Raw genomic sequence first — 12,158 nt, 5'->3', positions numbered from 1 at the left:
GCCTCCTTCTCTCATCTCTCTCTCTCCATAGGCTCTCTGCCTCCTTCTCTCATCTCTATCTCCATAGGCTCTCTGCCTCCTTCTCTCATCTCTCTCTCTCCATAGGCTCTCTGCCTCCTTCTCTCATCTCTCTCTCCATAGGCTCTCTGCCTCCTTCTCTCATCTCTCTCTCTCCATAGTCTCTCTGCCTCCTTCTCTCATCTCTCTCTCCATAGGCTCTCTGCCTCCTTCTCTCATCTCTCTCTCCATAGTCTCTCTGCCTCCCTCTCTCATCTCTCTCTCTCCATAGGCTCTCTGCCTCCTTCTCTCATCTCTCTCTCTCCATAGGCTCTCTGCCTCCCTCTCTCATCTCTCTCTCCATAGGCTCTCTGCCTCCTTCTCTCATCTCTCTCTCTCCATAGGCTCTCTGCCTCCCTCTCTCATCTCTCTCTCCATAGTCTCTCTGCCGCCATTTCTCATCTCTCTCTCTCCATAGGCTCTCTGCCTCCTTCTCTCATCTCTCTCTCCATAGTCTCTCTGCCTCCTTCTCTCATCTCTCTCTCCATAGTCTCTCTGCCTCCTTCTCTCATCTCCCTCTCCATAGTCTCTCTGCCTCCCTCTCTCATCTCTCTCTCTCCATAGTCTCTCTGCCTCCCTCTCTCATCTCTCTCTCCATAGGCTCTCTGCCTCCCTCTCTCATCTCTCTATCCATAGGCTCTCTGCCTCCCTCTCTCATCTCTCTCTCTCCATAGGCTCTCTGCCTCCTTCTCTCATCTCTCTCTCTCCATAGTCTCTCTGCCTCCCTCTCTCATCTCTCTCTCTCCATAGGCTCTCTGCCTCCTTCTCTCATCTCTCTCTCTCCATAGTCTCTCTGCCTCCCTCTCTCATCTCTCTCTCTCCATAGTCTCTCTGCCTCCTTCTCTCATCTCTCTCTCCATAGGCTCTCTGCCTCCTTCTCTCATCTCTCTCTCCATAGGCTCTCTGCCTCCCTCTCTCATCTCTCTCTCCATAGTCTCTCTGCCGCCATTTCTCATCTCTCTCTCTCCATAGGCTCTCTGCCTCCTTCTCTCATCTCTCTCTCCATAGTCTCTCTGCCTCCTTCTCTCATCTCTCTCTCTCCATAGTCTCTCTGCCTCCTTCTCTCATCTCTCTCTCCATAGGCTCTCTGCCTCCCTCTCTCATCTCTCTCTCCATAGTCTCTCTGCCGCCATTTCTCATCTCTCTCTCTCCATAGGCTCTCTGCCTCCTTCTCTCATCTCTCTCTCCATAGTCTCTCTGCCTCCTTCTCTCATCTCTCTCTCCATAGTCTCTCTGCCTCCTTCTCTCATCTCCCTCTCCATAGTCTCTCTGCCTCCCTCTCTCATCTCTCTCTCTCCATAGTCTCTCTGCCTCCCTCTCTCATCTCTCTCTCCATAGGCTCTCTGCCTCCCTCTCTCATCTCTCTATCCATAGGCTCTCTGCCTCCCTCTCTCATCTCTCTCTCTCCATAGGCTCTCTGCCTCCTTCTCTCATCTCTCTCTCTCCATAGTCTCTCTGCCTCCCTCTCTCATCTCTCTCTCTCCATAGGCTCTCTGCCTCCTTCTCTCATCTCTCTCTCTCCATAGTCTCTCTGCCTCCCTCTCTCATCTCTCTCTCTCCATAGTCTCTCTGCCTCCTTCTCTCATCTCTCTCTCTCCATAGGCTCTCTGCCTCCCTCTCTCATCTCTCTCTCCATAGTCTCTCTGCCTCCTTCTCTCATCTCTCTCTCTCCATAGGCTCTCTGCCTCCCTCTCTCATCTCTCTCTCCAGTCTCTCTGCCTCCTTCTCTCATCTCTCTCTCTCCATAGTCTCTCTGCCTCCTTCTCTCATCTCTCTCTCTCCATAGTCTCTCTGCCTCCCTCTCTCATCTCTCTCTCCATAGGCTCTCTGCCTCCTTCTCTCATCTCTCTCTCTCCATAGGCTCTCTGCCTCCCTCTCTCATCTCTCTCTCCATAGTCTCTCTGCCTCCTTCTCTCATCTCTCTCTCTCCATAGTCTCTCTGCCTCCTTCTCTCATCTCTCTCTCTCCATAGTCTCTCTGCCTCCTTCTCTCATCTCTCTCTCTCCATAGTCTCTCTGCCTCCTTCTCTCATCTCTCTCTCTCCATAGTCTCTCTGCCTCCCTCTCTCATCTCTCTCTCCATAGGCTCTCTGCCTCCTTCTCTCATCTCTCTCTCTCCATAGTCTCTCTGCCTCCTTCTCTCATCTCTCTCTCCCCATAGTCTCTCTGCCTCCTTCTCTCATCTCTCTCTCTCCATAGTCTCTCTGCCTCCTTCTCTCATCTCTCTCTCTCCATAGTCTCTCTGCCTCCTTCTCTCATCTCTCTCTCTCCATAGTCTCTCTGCCTCCTTCTCTCATCTCTCTCTCTCCATAGTCTCTCTGCCTCCTTCTCTCATCTCTCTCTCTCCATAGTCTCTCTGCCTCCTTCTCTCATCTCTCTCTCTCCATAATCTCTCTGCCTCCCTCTCTCATCTCTCTCTCCATAGTCTCTCTGCCTCCTTCTCTCATCTCTCTCTCTCCATAGTCTCTCTGCCTCCCTCTCTCATCTCTCTCTCCATAGTCTCTCTGCCTCCTTCTCTCATCTCTCTCTCTCCATAGTCTCTCTGCCTCCTTCTCTCATCTCTCTCTCCATAGTCTCTCTGCCTCCTTCTCTCATCTCTCTCTCTCCATAGTCTCTCTGCCTCCTTCTCTCATCTCTCTCTCTCCATAGTCTCTCTGCCTCCTTCTCTCATCTCTCTCTCTCCATAGTCTCTCTGCCTCCTTCTCTCATCTCTCTCTCTCCATAGTCTCTCTGCCTCCTTCTCTCATCTCTCTCTCTCCATAATATCTCTGCCTCCCTCTCTCATCTCTCTCTCCATAGTCTCTCTGCCTCCTTCTCTCATCTCTCTCTCTCCATAGTCTCTCTGCCTCCTTCTCTCATCTCTCTCTCTCCATAGTCTCTCTGCCTCCTTCTCTCATCTCTCTCTCTCCATAGGCTCTCTGCCTCCTTCTCTCATCTCTCTCTCCATAGGCTCTCTGCCTCCTTCTCTCATCTCTCTCTCCATAGTCTCTCTGCCTCCTTCTCTCATCTCTCTCTCTCCATAGTCTCTCTGCCTCCTTCTCTCATCTCTCTCTCCATAGTCTCTCTGCCTCCCTCTCTCATCTCTCTCTCCATAGTCTCTCTGCCTCCTTCTCTCATCTCTCTCTCTCCATAGTCTCTCTGCCTCCCTCTCTCATCTCTCTCTCCATAGTCTCTCTGCCTCCTTCTCTCATCTCTCTCTCTCCATAGGCTCTCTGCCTCCCTCTCTCATCTCTCTCTCCATAGTCTCTCTGCCTCCTTCTCTCATCTCTCTCTCTCCATAGTCTCTCTGCCTCCTTCTCTCATCTCTCTCTCTCCATAGTCTCTCTGCCTCCTTCTCTCATCTCTCTCTCTCCATAGTCTCTCTGCCTCCTTCTCTCATCTCTCTCTCTCCATAGGCTCTCTGCCTCCCTCTCTCATCTCTCTCTCTCCATAGTCTCTCTGCCTCCTTCTCTCATCTCTCTCTCCATAGTCTCTCTGCCTCCTTCTCTCATCTCTCTCTCCATAGTCTCTCTGCCTCCCTCTCTCATCTCTCTCTCCATAGGCTCTCTGCCTCCATTTCTCATCTCTCGCTCTCCATAGGCTCTCTGCCTCCCTTTCTCATCTCTCTCTCCATAGTCTCTCTGCCTCCCTCTCTCATCTCTCTCTCCATAGTCTCTCTGCCTCCCTCTCTCATCTCTCTCTCTCCATAGGCTCTCTGCCTCCATTTCTCATCTCTCTCTCCATAGGCTCTCTGCCTCCTTCTCTCATCTCTCTCTCTCCATAGTCTCTCTGCCTCCATTTCTCATCTCTCTCTCTCCATAGGCTCTCTGCCTCCTTCTCTCATCTCTCTCTCTCCATAGTCTCTCTGCCTCCATTTCTCATCTCTCTCTCTCCATAGGCTCTCTGCCTCCTTCTCTCATCTCTCTCTCCATAGTCTCTCTGCCTCCTTCTCTCTCTCTCTCTCTCCATAGGCTCTCTGCCTCCTTCTCTCATCTCTCTCTCCATAGTCTCTCTGCCTCCTTCTCTCATCTCTCTCTCTCCATAGGCTCTCTGCCTCCTTCTCTCATCTCTCTCTCCATAGTCTCTCTGCCTCCATTTCTCATCTCTCTCTCTCCATAGTCTCTCTGCCTCCTTCTCTCATCTCTCTCTCTCCATAGTCTCTCTGCCTCCATTTCTCATCTCTCTCTCTCCATAGTCTCTCTGCCTCCCTCTCTCATCTCTCTCTCCATAGTCTCTCTGCCTCCTTCTCTCATCTCTCTCTCTCCATAGTCTCTCTGCCTCCCTCTCTCATCTCTCTCTCCATAGTCTCTCTGCCTCCTTCTCTCATCTCTCTCTCTCCATAGTCTCTCTGCCTCCTTCTCTCATCTCTCTCTCCATAGTCTCTCTGCCTCCTTCTCTCATCTCTCTCTCTCCATAGTCTCTCTGCCTCCTTCTCTCATCTCTCTCTCTCCATAGTCTCTCTGCCTCCTTCTCTCATCTCTCTCTCTCCATAGTCTCTCTGCCTCCTTCTCTCATCTCTCTCTCTCCATAGTCTCTCTGCCTCCTTCTCTCATCTCTCTCTCTCCATAATCTCTCTGCCTCCCTCTCTCATCTCTCTCTCCATAGTCTCTCTGCCTCCTTCTCTCATCTCTCTCTCTCCATAGTCTCTCTGCCTCCTTCTCTCATCTCTCTCTCTCCATAGTCTCTCTGCCTCCTTCTCTCATCTCTCTCTCTCCATAGGCTCTCTGCCTCCTTCTCTCATTTCTCTCTCCATAGTCTCTCTGCCTCCTTCTCTCATCTCTCTCTCTCCATAGTCTCTCTGCCTCCTTCTCTCATCTCTCTCTCTCCATAGTCTCTCTGCCTCCTTCTCTCATCTCTCTCTCTCTCCATAGGCTCTCTGCCTCCTTCTCTCATCTCTCTCTCCATAGGCTCTCTGCCTCCTTCTCTCATCTCTCTCTCTCCATAGTCTCTCTGCCTCCTTCTCTCATCTCTCTCTCTCCATAGTCTCTCTGCCTCCTTCTCTCATCTCTCTCTCTCCATAGTCTCTCTGCCTCCTTCTCTCATCTCTCTCTCTCCATAATCTCTCTGCCTCCCTCTCTCATCTCTCTCTCCATAGTCTCTCTGCCTCCTTCTCTCATCTCTCTCTCTCCATAGTCTCTCTGCCTCCTTCTCTCATCTCTCTCTCTCCATAGGCTCTCTGCCTCCCTCTCTCATCTCTCTCTCCATAGTCTCTCTGCCTCCTTCTCTCATCTCTCTCTCTCCATAGTCTCTCTGCCTCCCTCTCTCATCTCTCTCTCCATAGTCTCTCTGCCTCCTTCTCTCATCTCTCTCTCTCCATAGGCTCTCTGCCTCCCTCTCTCATCTCTCTCTCCATAGTCTCTCTGCCTCCTTCTCTCATCTCTCTCTCTCCATAGTCTCTCTGCCTCCTTCTCTCATCTCTCTCTCTCCATAGTCTCTCTGCCTCCTTCTCTCATCTCTCTCTCTCCATAGTCTCTCTGCCTCCTTCTCTCATCTCTCTCTCTCCATAGGCTCTCTGCCTCCCTCTCTCATCTCTCTCTCTCCATAGTCTCTCTGCCTCCTTCTCTCATCTCTCTCTCCATAGTCTCTCTGCCTCCTTCTCTCATCTCTCTCTCCATAGTCTCTCTGCCTCCCTCTCTCATCTCTCTCTCCATAGGCTCTCTGCCTCCATTTCTCATCTCTCGCTCTCCATAGGCTCTCTGCCTCCCTTTCTCATCTCTCTCTCCATAGTCTCTCTGCCTCCCTCTCTCATCTCTCTCTCCATAGTCTCTCTGCCTCCCTCTCTCATCTCTCTCTCTCCATAGGCTCTCTGCCTCCATTTCTCATCTCTCTCTCCATAGGCTCTCTGCCTCCTTCTCTCATCTCTCTCTCTCCATAGTCTCTCTGCCTCCATTTCTCATCTCTCTCTCTCCATAGGCTCTCTGCCTCCTCCTCTCATCTCTCTCTCTCCATAGTCTCTCTGCCTCCATTTCTCATCTCTCTCTCTCCATAGGCTCTCTGCCTCCTTCTCTCATCTCTCTCTCCATAGTCTCTCTGCCTCCTTCTCTCTCTCTCTCTCTCCATAGGCTCTCTGCCTCCTTCTCTCATCTCTCTCTCCATAGTCTCTCTGCCTCCTTCTCTCATCTCTCTCTCTCCATAGGCTCTCTGCCTCCTTCTCTCATCTCTCTCTCTCCATAGTCTCTCTGCCTCCTTCTCTCATCTCTCTCTCTCCATAGTCTCTCTGCCTCCATTTCTCATCTCTCTCTCTCCATAGGCTCTCTGCCTCCTTCTCTCATCTCTCTCTCCATAGGCTCTCTGCCTCACTCTCTCATCTCTCTCTCTCCATAGTCTCTCTGCCTCCCTCTCTCATCTCTCTCTCTCCATAGTCTCTCTGCCTCCCTCTCTCATCTCTCTCTCCATAGGCTCTCTGCCTCCTTCTCTCATCTCTCTCTCTCCATAGTCTCTCTGCCTCCTTCTCTCATCTATCTCTCTCCATAGTCTCTCTGCCTCCTTCTCTCATCTCTCTCTCTCCATAGTCTCTCTGCCTCCATTTCTCATCTATCTCTCTCCATAGTCTCTCTGCCTCCTTCTCTCATCTCTCTCTCTCCATAGTCTCTCTGCCTCCATTTCTCATCTATCTCTCTCCATAGGCTCTCTGCCTCCTTCTCTCATCTCTCTCTCCATAGTCTCTCTGCCTCCTTCTCTCATCTCTCTCTCTCCATAGGCTCTCTGCCTCCCTCTCTCCATAGTCTCTCTGCCTCCTTCTCTCATCTCTCTCTCCATAGTCTCTCTGCCTCCATTTCTCATCTCTCTCTCTCCATAGTCTCTCTGCCTCCCTTTCTCATCTCTCTCTCTCCATAGTCTCTCTGCCTCCTTCTCTCATCTCTCTCTCCATAGTCTCTCTGCCTCCATTTCTCATCTCTCTCTCTCCATAGTCTCTCTGCCTCCCTTTCTCATCTCTCTCTCTCCATAGTCTCTCTGCCTCCTTCTCTCATCTCTCTCTCTCCATAGGCTCTCTGCCTCCCTCTCTCATCTCTCTCTCCATAGGCTCTCTGCCTCCTTCTCTCATCTCTCTCTCCATAGTCTCTCTGCCTCCATTTCTCATCTCTCTCTCCATAGTCTCTCTGCCTCCCTTTCTCATCTCTCTCTCTCCATAGTCTCTCTGCCTCCTTCTCTCATCTCTCTCTCTCCATAGTCTCTCTGCCTCCTTCTCTCATCTCTCTCTCTCCATAGTCTCTCTGCCTCCATTTCTCATCTCTCTCTCTCCATAGTCTCTCTGCCTCCCTTTCTCATCTCTCTCTCTCCATAGTCTCTCTGCCTCCTTCTCTCATCTCTCTCTCTCCATAGGCTCTCTGCCTCCCTCTCTCATCTCTCTCTCCATAGGCTCTCTGCCTCCTTCTCTCATCTCTCTCTCCATAGTCTCTCTGCCTCCATTTCTCATCTCTCTCTCTCCATAGTCTCTCTGCCTCCTTCTCTCATCTCTCTCTCTCCATAGTCTCTCTGCCTCCTTCTCTCATCTCTCTCTCTCCATAGGCTCTCTGCCTCCATTTCTCATCTCTCTCTCCATAGTCTCTCTGCCTCCCTTTCTCATCTCTCTCTCTCCATAGTCTCTCTGCCTCCTCTCATCTCTCTCTCTCCATAGTCTCTCTGCCTCCCTTTCTCATCTCTCTCTCTCCATAGTCTCTCTGCCTCCTCTCATCTCTCTCTCTCCATAGGCTCTCTGCCTCCCTCTCTCATCTATCTCTCCATAGTCTCTCTGCCTCCCTTTCTCATCTCTCTCTCTCCATAGTCTCTCTGCCTCCTCTCATCTCTCTCTCTCCATAGGCTCTCTGCCTCCTTCTCTCATCTCTCTCTCTCCATAGTCTCTCTGCCTCCTTCTCTCATCTCTCTCTCCATAGTCTCTCTGCCTCCTTCTCTCATCTCTCTCTCTCCATAGGCTCTCTGCCTCCCTCTCTCATCTCTCTCTCCATAGTCTCTCTGCCTCCTTCTCTCTCTCTCTCTCTCTCCATAGGCTCTCTGCCTCCTTCTCTCATCTCTCTCTCCATAGTCTCTCTGCCTCCTTCTCTCATCTCTCTCTCTCCATAGGCTCTCTGCCTCCTTCTCTCATCTCTCTCTCTCCATAGTCTCTCTGCCTCCATTTCTCATCTCTCTCTCTCCATAGTCTCTCTGCCTCCCTTTCTCATCTCTCTCTCTCCATAGTCTCTCTGCCTCCTTCTCTCATCTCTCTCTCTCCATAGGCTCTCTGCCTCCCTCTCTCATCTCTCTCTCCATAGGCTCTCTGCCTCCTTCTCTCATCTCTCTCTCCATAGTCTCTCTGCCTCCATTTCTCATCTCTCTCTCCATAGTCTCTCTGCCTCCCTTTCTCATCTCTCTCTCTCCATAGTCTCTCTGCCTCCTTCTCTCATCTCTCTCTCTCCATAGTCTCTCTGCCTCCTTCTCTCATCTCTCTCTCTCCATAGTCTCTCTGCCTCCATTTCTCATCTCTCTCTCTCCATAGTCTCTCTGCCTCCCTTTCTCATCTCTCTCTCTCCATAGTCTCTCTGCCTCCTTCTCTCATCTCTCTCTCTCCATAGGCTCTCTGCCTCCCTCTCTCATCTCTCTCTCCATAGGCTCTCTGCCTCCTTCTCTCATCTCTCTGTCCATAGTCTCTCTGCCTCCATTTCTCATCTCTCTCTCTCCATAGTCTCTCTGCCTCCTTCTCTCATCTCTCTCTCTCCATAGTCTCTCTGCCTCCTTCTCTCATCTCTCTCTCTCCATAGGCTCTCTGCCTCCATTTCTCATCTCTCTCTCCATATATAGTCTCTCTGCCTCCCTTTCTCATCTCTCTCTCTCCATAGTCTCTCTGCCTCCTCTCATCTCTCTCTCTCCATAGTCTCTCTGCCTCCCTTTCTCATCTCTCTCTCTCCATAGTCTCTCTGCCTCCTCTCATCTCTCTCTCTCCATAGGCTCTCTGCCTCCCTCTCTCATCTATCTCTCCATAGTCTCTCTGCCTCCCTTTCTCATCTCTCTCTCTCCATAGTCTCTCTGCCTCCTCTCATCTCTCTCTCTCCATAGGCTCTCTGCCTCCTTCTCTCATCTCTCTCTCTCCATAGTCTCTCTGCCTCCTTCTCTCATCTCTCTCTCCATAGTCTCTCTGCCTCCTTCTCTCATCTCTCTCTCTCCATAGGCTCTCTGCCTCCCTCTCTCATCTCTCTCTCCATAGTCTCTCTGCCTCCTTCTCTCTCTCTCTCTCTCTCCATAGGCTCTCTGCCTCCTTCTCTCATCTCTCTCTCCATAGTCTCTCTGCCTCCTTCTCTCATCTCTCTCTCTCCATAGGCTCTCTGCCTCCTTCTCTCATCTCTCTCTCTCCATAGTCTCTCTGCCTCCTTCTCTCATCTCTCTCTCCATAGTCTCTCTGCCTCCTTCTCTCATCTCTCTCTCTCCATAGTCTCTCTGCCTCCTTCTCTCATCTCTCTCTCCATAGTCTCTCTGCCTCCTTCTCTCATCTCTCTCTCTCCATAGGCTCTCTGCCTCCTTCTCTCATCTCTCTCTCTCCATAGTCTCTCTGCCTCCTTCTCTCATCTCTCTCTCTCCATAGTCTCTCTGCCTCCTTCTCTCATCTCTCTCTCTCCATAGTCTCTCTGCCTCCTTCTCTCATCTCTCTCTCTCCATAGTCTCTCTGCCTCCTTCTCTCATCTCTCTCTCTCCATAGGCTCTCTGCCTCCTCTCATCTCTCTCTCCATAGTCTCTCTGCCTCCTTCTCTCATCTCTCTCTCCATAGTCTCTCTGCCTCCTTCTCTCATCTCTCTCTCTCCATAGGCTCTCTGCCTCCCTCTCTCATCTCTCTCTCCATAGTCTCTCTGCCTCCCTCTCTCATCTCTCTCTCCATAGGCTCTCTGCCTCCCTCTCTCATCTCTCTCTCCATAGTCTCTCTGCCTCCCTCTCTCATCTCTCTCTCTCCATAGGCTCTCTGCCTCCTTCTCTCATCTCTCTCTCCATAGTCTCTCTGCCTCCTTCTCTCATCTCTCTCTCTCCATAGTCTCTCTGCCTCCTTCTCTCATCTCTCTCTCCATAGTCTCTCTGCCTCCTTCTCTCATCTCTCTCTCTCCATAGGCTCTCTGCCTCCTTCTCTCATCTCTCTCTCCATAGTCTCTCTGCCTCCTTCTCTCATCTCTCTCTCCATAGGCTCTCTGCCTCCCTTTCTCATCTCTCTCTCCATAGTCTCTCTGCCTCCCTTTCTCATCTCTCTCTCCATAGTCTCTCTGCCTCCCTTTCTCATCTCTCTCTCTCCATAGGCTCTCTGCCTCCCTCTCTCATCTCTCTCTCCAGTCGCACATGATAGCCTGCCTGACTTGTGTCTGTCAGAAAAAGAGCAGACAGAGAGACAAAGTGAGAGAGAAGACACCTTTTCGAATAAGGTGAACAGACAGACACACACACACACACACACACGATTACACCCACCAGTTCCCACTGCATGGACCAGAGTGGGTCATTGAAGGTGAGGGTGGAGTGGTCACTCTTCTCCTCAGGCCGCCTGTCAGTCACTGTCTGTCTCCTCTGGGAACCTGCAAACACACAGACACATCATACAGTATGTGTGTGTATGTGTGTGTGTGTGTGTGTGTGTGTGTGTGTGTGTGTGTGTGTGTGTGTGTGTGTGTGTGTGTGTGCGTGTGCGTGTGCGTGTGTGTGTGCGTGCTTGCATCCGCACACGCACGCGCGTGCGTGTGTGTTTGTGTATTTGTGTGCATGTTTTTTTTTCTTGAACTCTGACTCCAGGAAGTCCCTGGTCTCCAACCAATGGTGAAAGGCCTCCCAGATTCCCCCTCTCTCTAGTGATGTGGAATACTGCCGGCAGATTACCATATCATTACCATATCATTAGCATAACATTACCGCGGCACAGCTCGGCCTGCTGTCTGTGGACGTGCTATCAGCTTATCAAGGGCTGCACCTTTCTCTGGAGTCTGGATACAGTACATGTTACACTCACTGCCTCTCTCTCTCTCTCTCTCTCCGTCAGTCTCTCAACCTCGCTCTATCTCATTGCCATTCATTCACTTTCTCGCTCTCTCTGATATGATGGAAATTATGCAATTGGTTTGATTTAGGGCTGCCCCATTCCGGTCAATTGGTCGATGTGCTCTTGGTCGACCAGATTCACGTTGGTCGGACAATTGCTGGTGTTAATAATTAATATGAGAAATTACATTTCATAACAAGAAAAGCGATCCGGAACGAACGCGCCGCGGAAGCAAGTTGCAACACGGACCTTTTCTAGAAGCGCACATAGGAGCAGAACCACAGTTAGCAGGCTATCTAGACTGAAAGGAGAGCAACCAGATGGAATTAACAATTAAATTGATCAGCTATCGAGCACAAACAATGGACACGTTTAAGCACGCAGCCACCATCAGCTGTTAACAAGCTGTTATCGAGCGGTTAACGTTACGTTATGCACCTTATGAGATGAGAATACAGTCATCAGTGAGACTGGACGTCCTCAGAGATACACTCCAATCCCCGGTAATTATAAGATGTTACTGGAATAAATCGCAAAAGCTGTCTAGTTCTCCTTTCTGCCAACTAATTAACCATGCCACGTGTGATAACCTTACATAACCATAACCATTGCGCACACTTTCTGAAAGCCGTTTCCCATCGTAGCGTTAGCTGAATATGGCCAGGTGGTGCACGGCACGCTGATCAGTCTGTCCATTCCGGTAACATTACAATGACTACGTGCACACAATATTCCACTATTATTCAGAAAATGACAATATTCTGAATTTGATAAGGGTCATGTAAACAGCATATTCCAGTTGCATTTTCCGAATTTGCCATTTTTCTGAATTTTGCATTTTCCAATTAAGACATCTGGGTTATTCCACTATTATTCGGGTTGTAGGAGGATTCTTTGATCATGTATACAGCGCAATCGGGATATGCGTCTCTCAATCAGGGTTTTTACCGCAGTTTGCGATGCATGTTGCCTGTTTGTGGTCAACTAACTGATGTGTGCTAGAAAGCGCTAGAACAGGCGATATAATCATATTGTCGGAGCTATTTGTTTATGTTTGAATATTTCATTGTCCAAATTGGTGTATTATCTAGGTAACAGATTAACTATCTAGGGGGCAGTAGAGAGCACCTACACTACAGGTA

General features: G+C 50.3%; 1 protein-coding gene across 1 annotated transcript in view; it reads right to left on the bottom strand.

The window, feature by feature from the left end:
* LOC310772366 (proprotein convertase subtilisin/kexin type 4-like) overlaps positions 1-12,158 on the bottom strand; it is a gene marked incomplete at both ends in the record, with an annotated part of 388,877 nt that overhangs the window by 281,103 nt on the left and 95,616 nt on the right. Inside the window, one exon of the mRNA XM_083632151.1 lies at positions 10,455-10,558. Coding sequence (XP_083488277.1) covers positions 10,455-10,558 — 104 coding nt within the window. The remainder of the gene's footprint in view (positions 1-10,454; positions 10,559-12,158) is intronic.

The sequence above is a fragment of the Poromitra crassiceps genome (assembly GCF_964638095.1).
Source record: "Poromitra crassiceps genome assembly, chromosome: 1".
Taxonomy (NCBI): domain Eukaryota; kingdom Metazoa; phylum Chordata; class Actinopteri; order Beryciformes; family Melamphaidae; genus Poromitra; species Poromitra crassiceps.
This window is presented reverse-complemented; position numbering and strand designations above follow the sequence as displayed.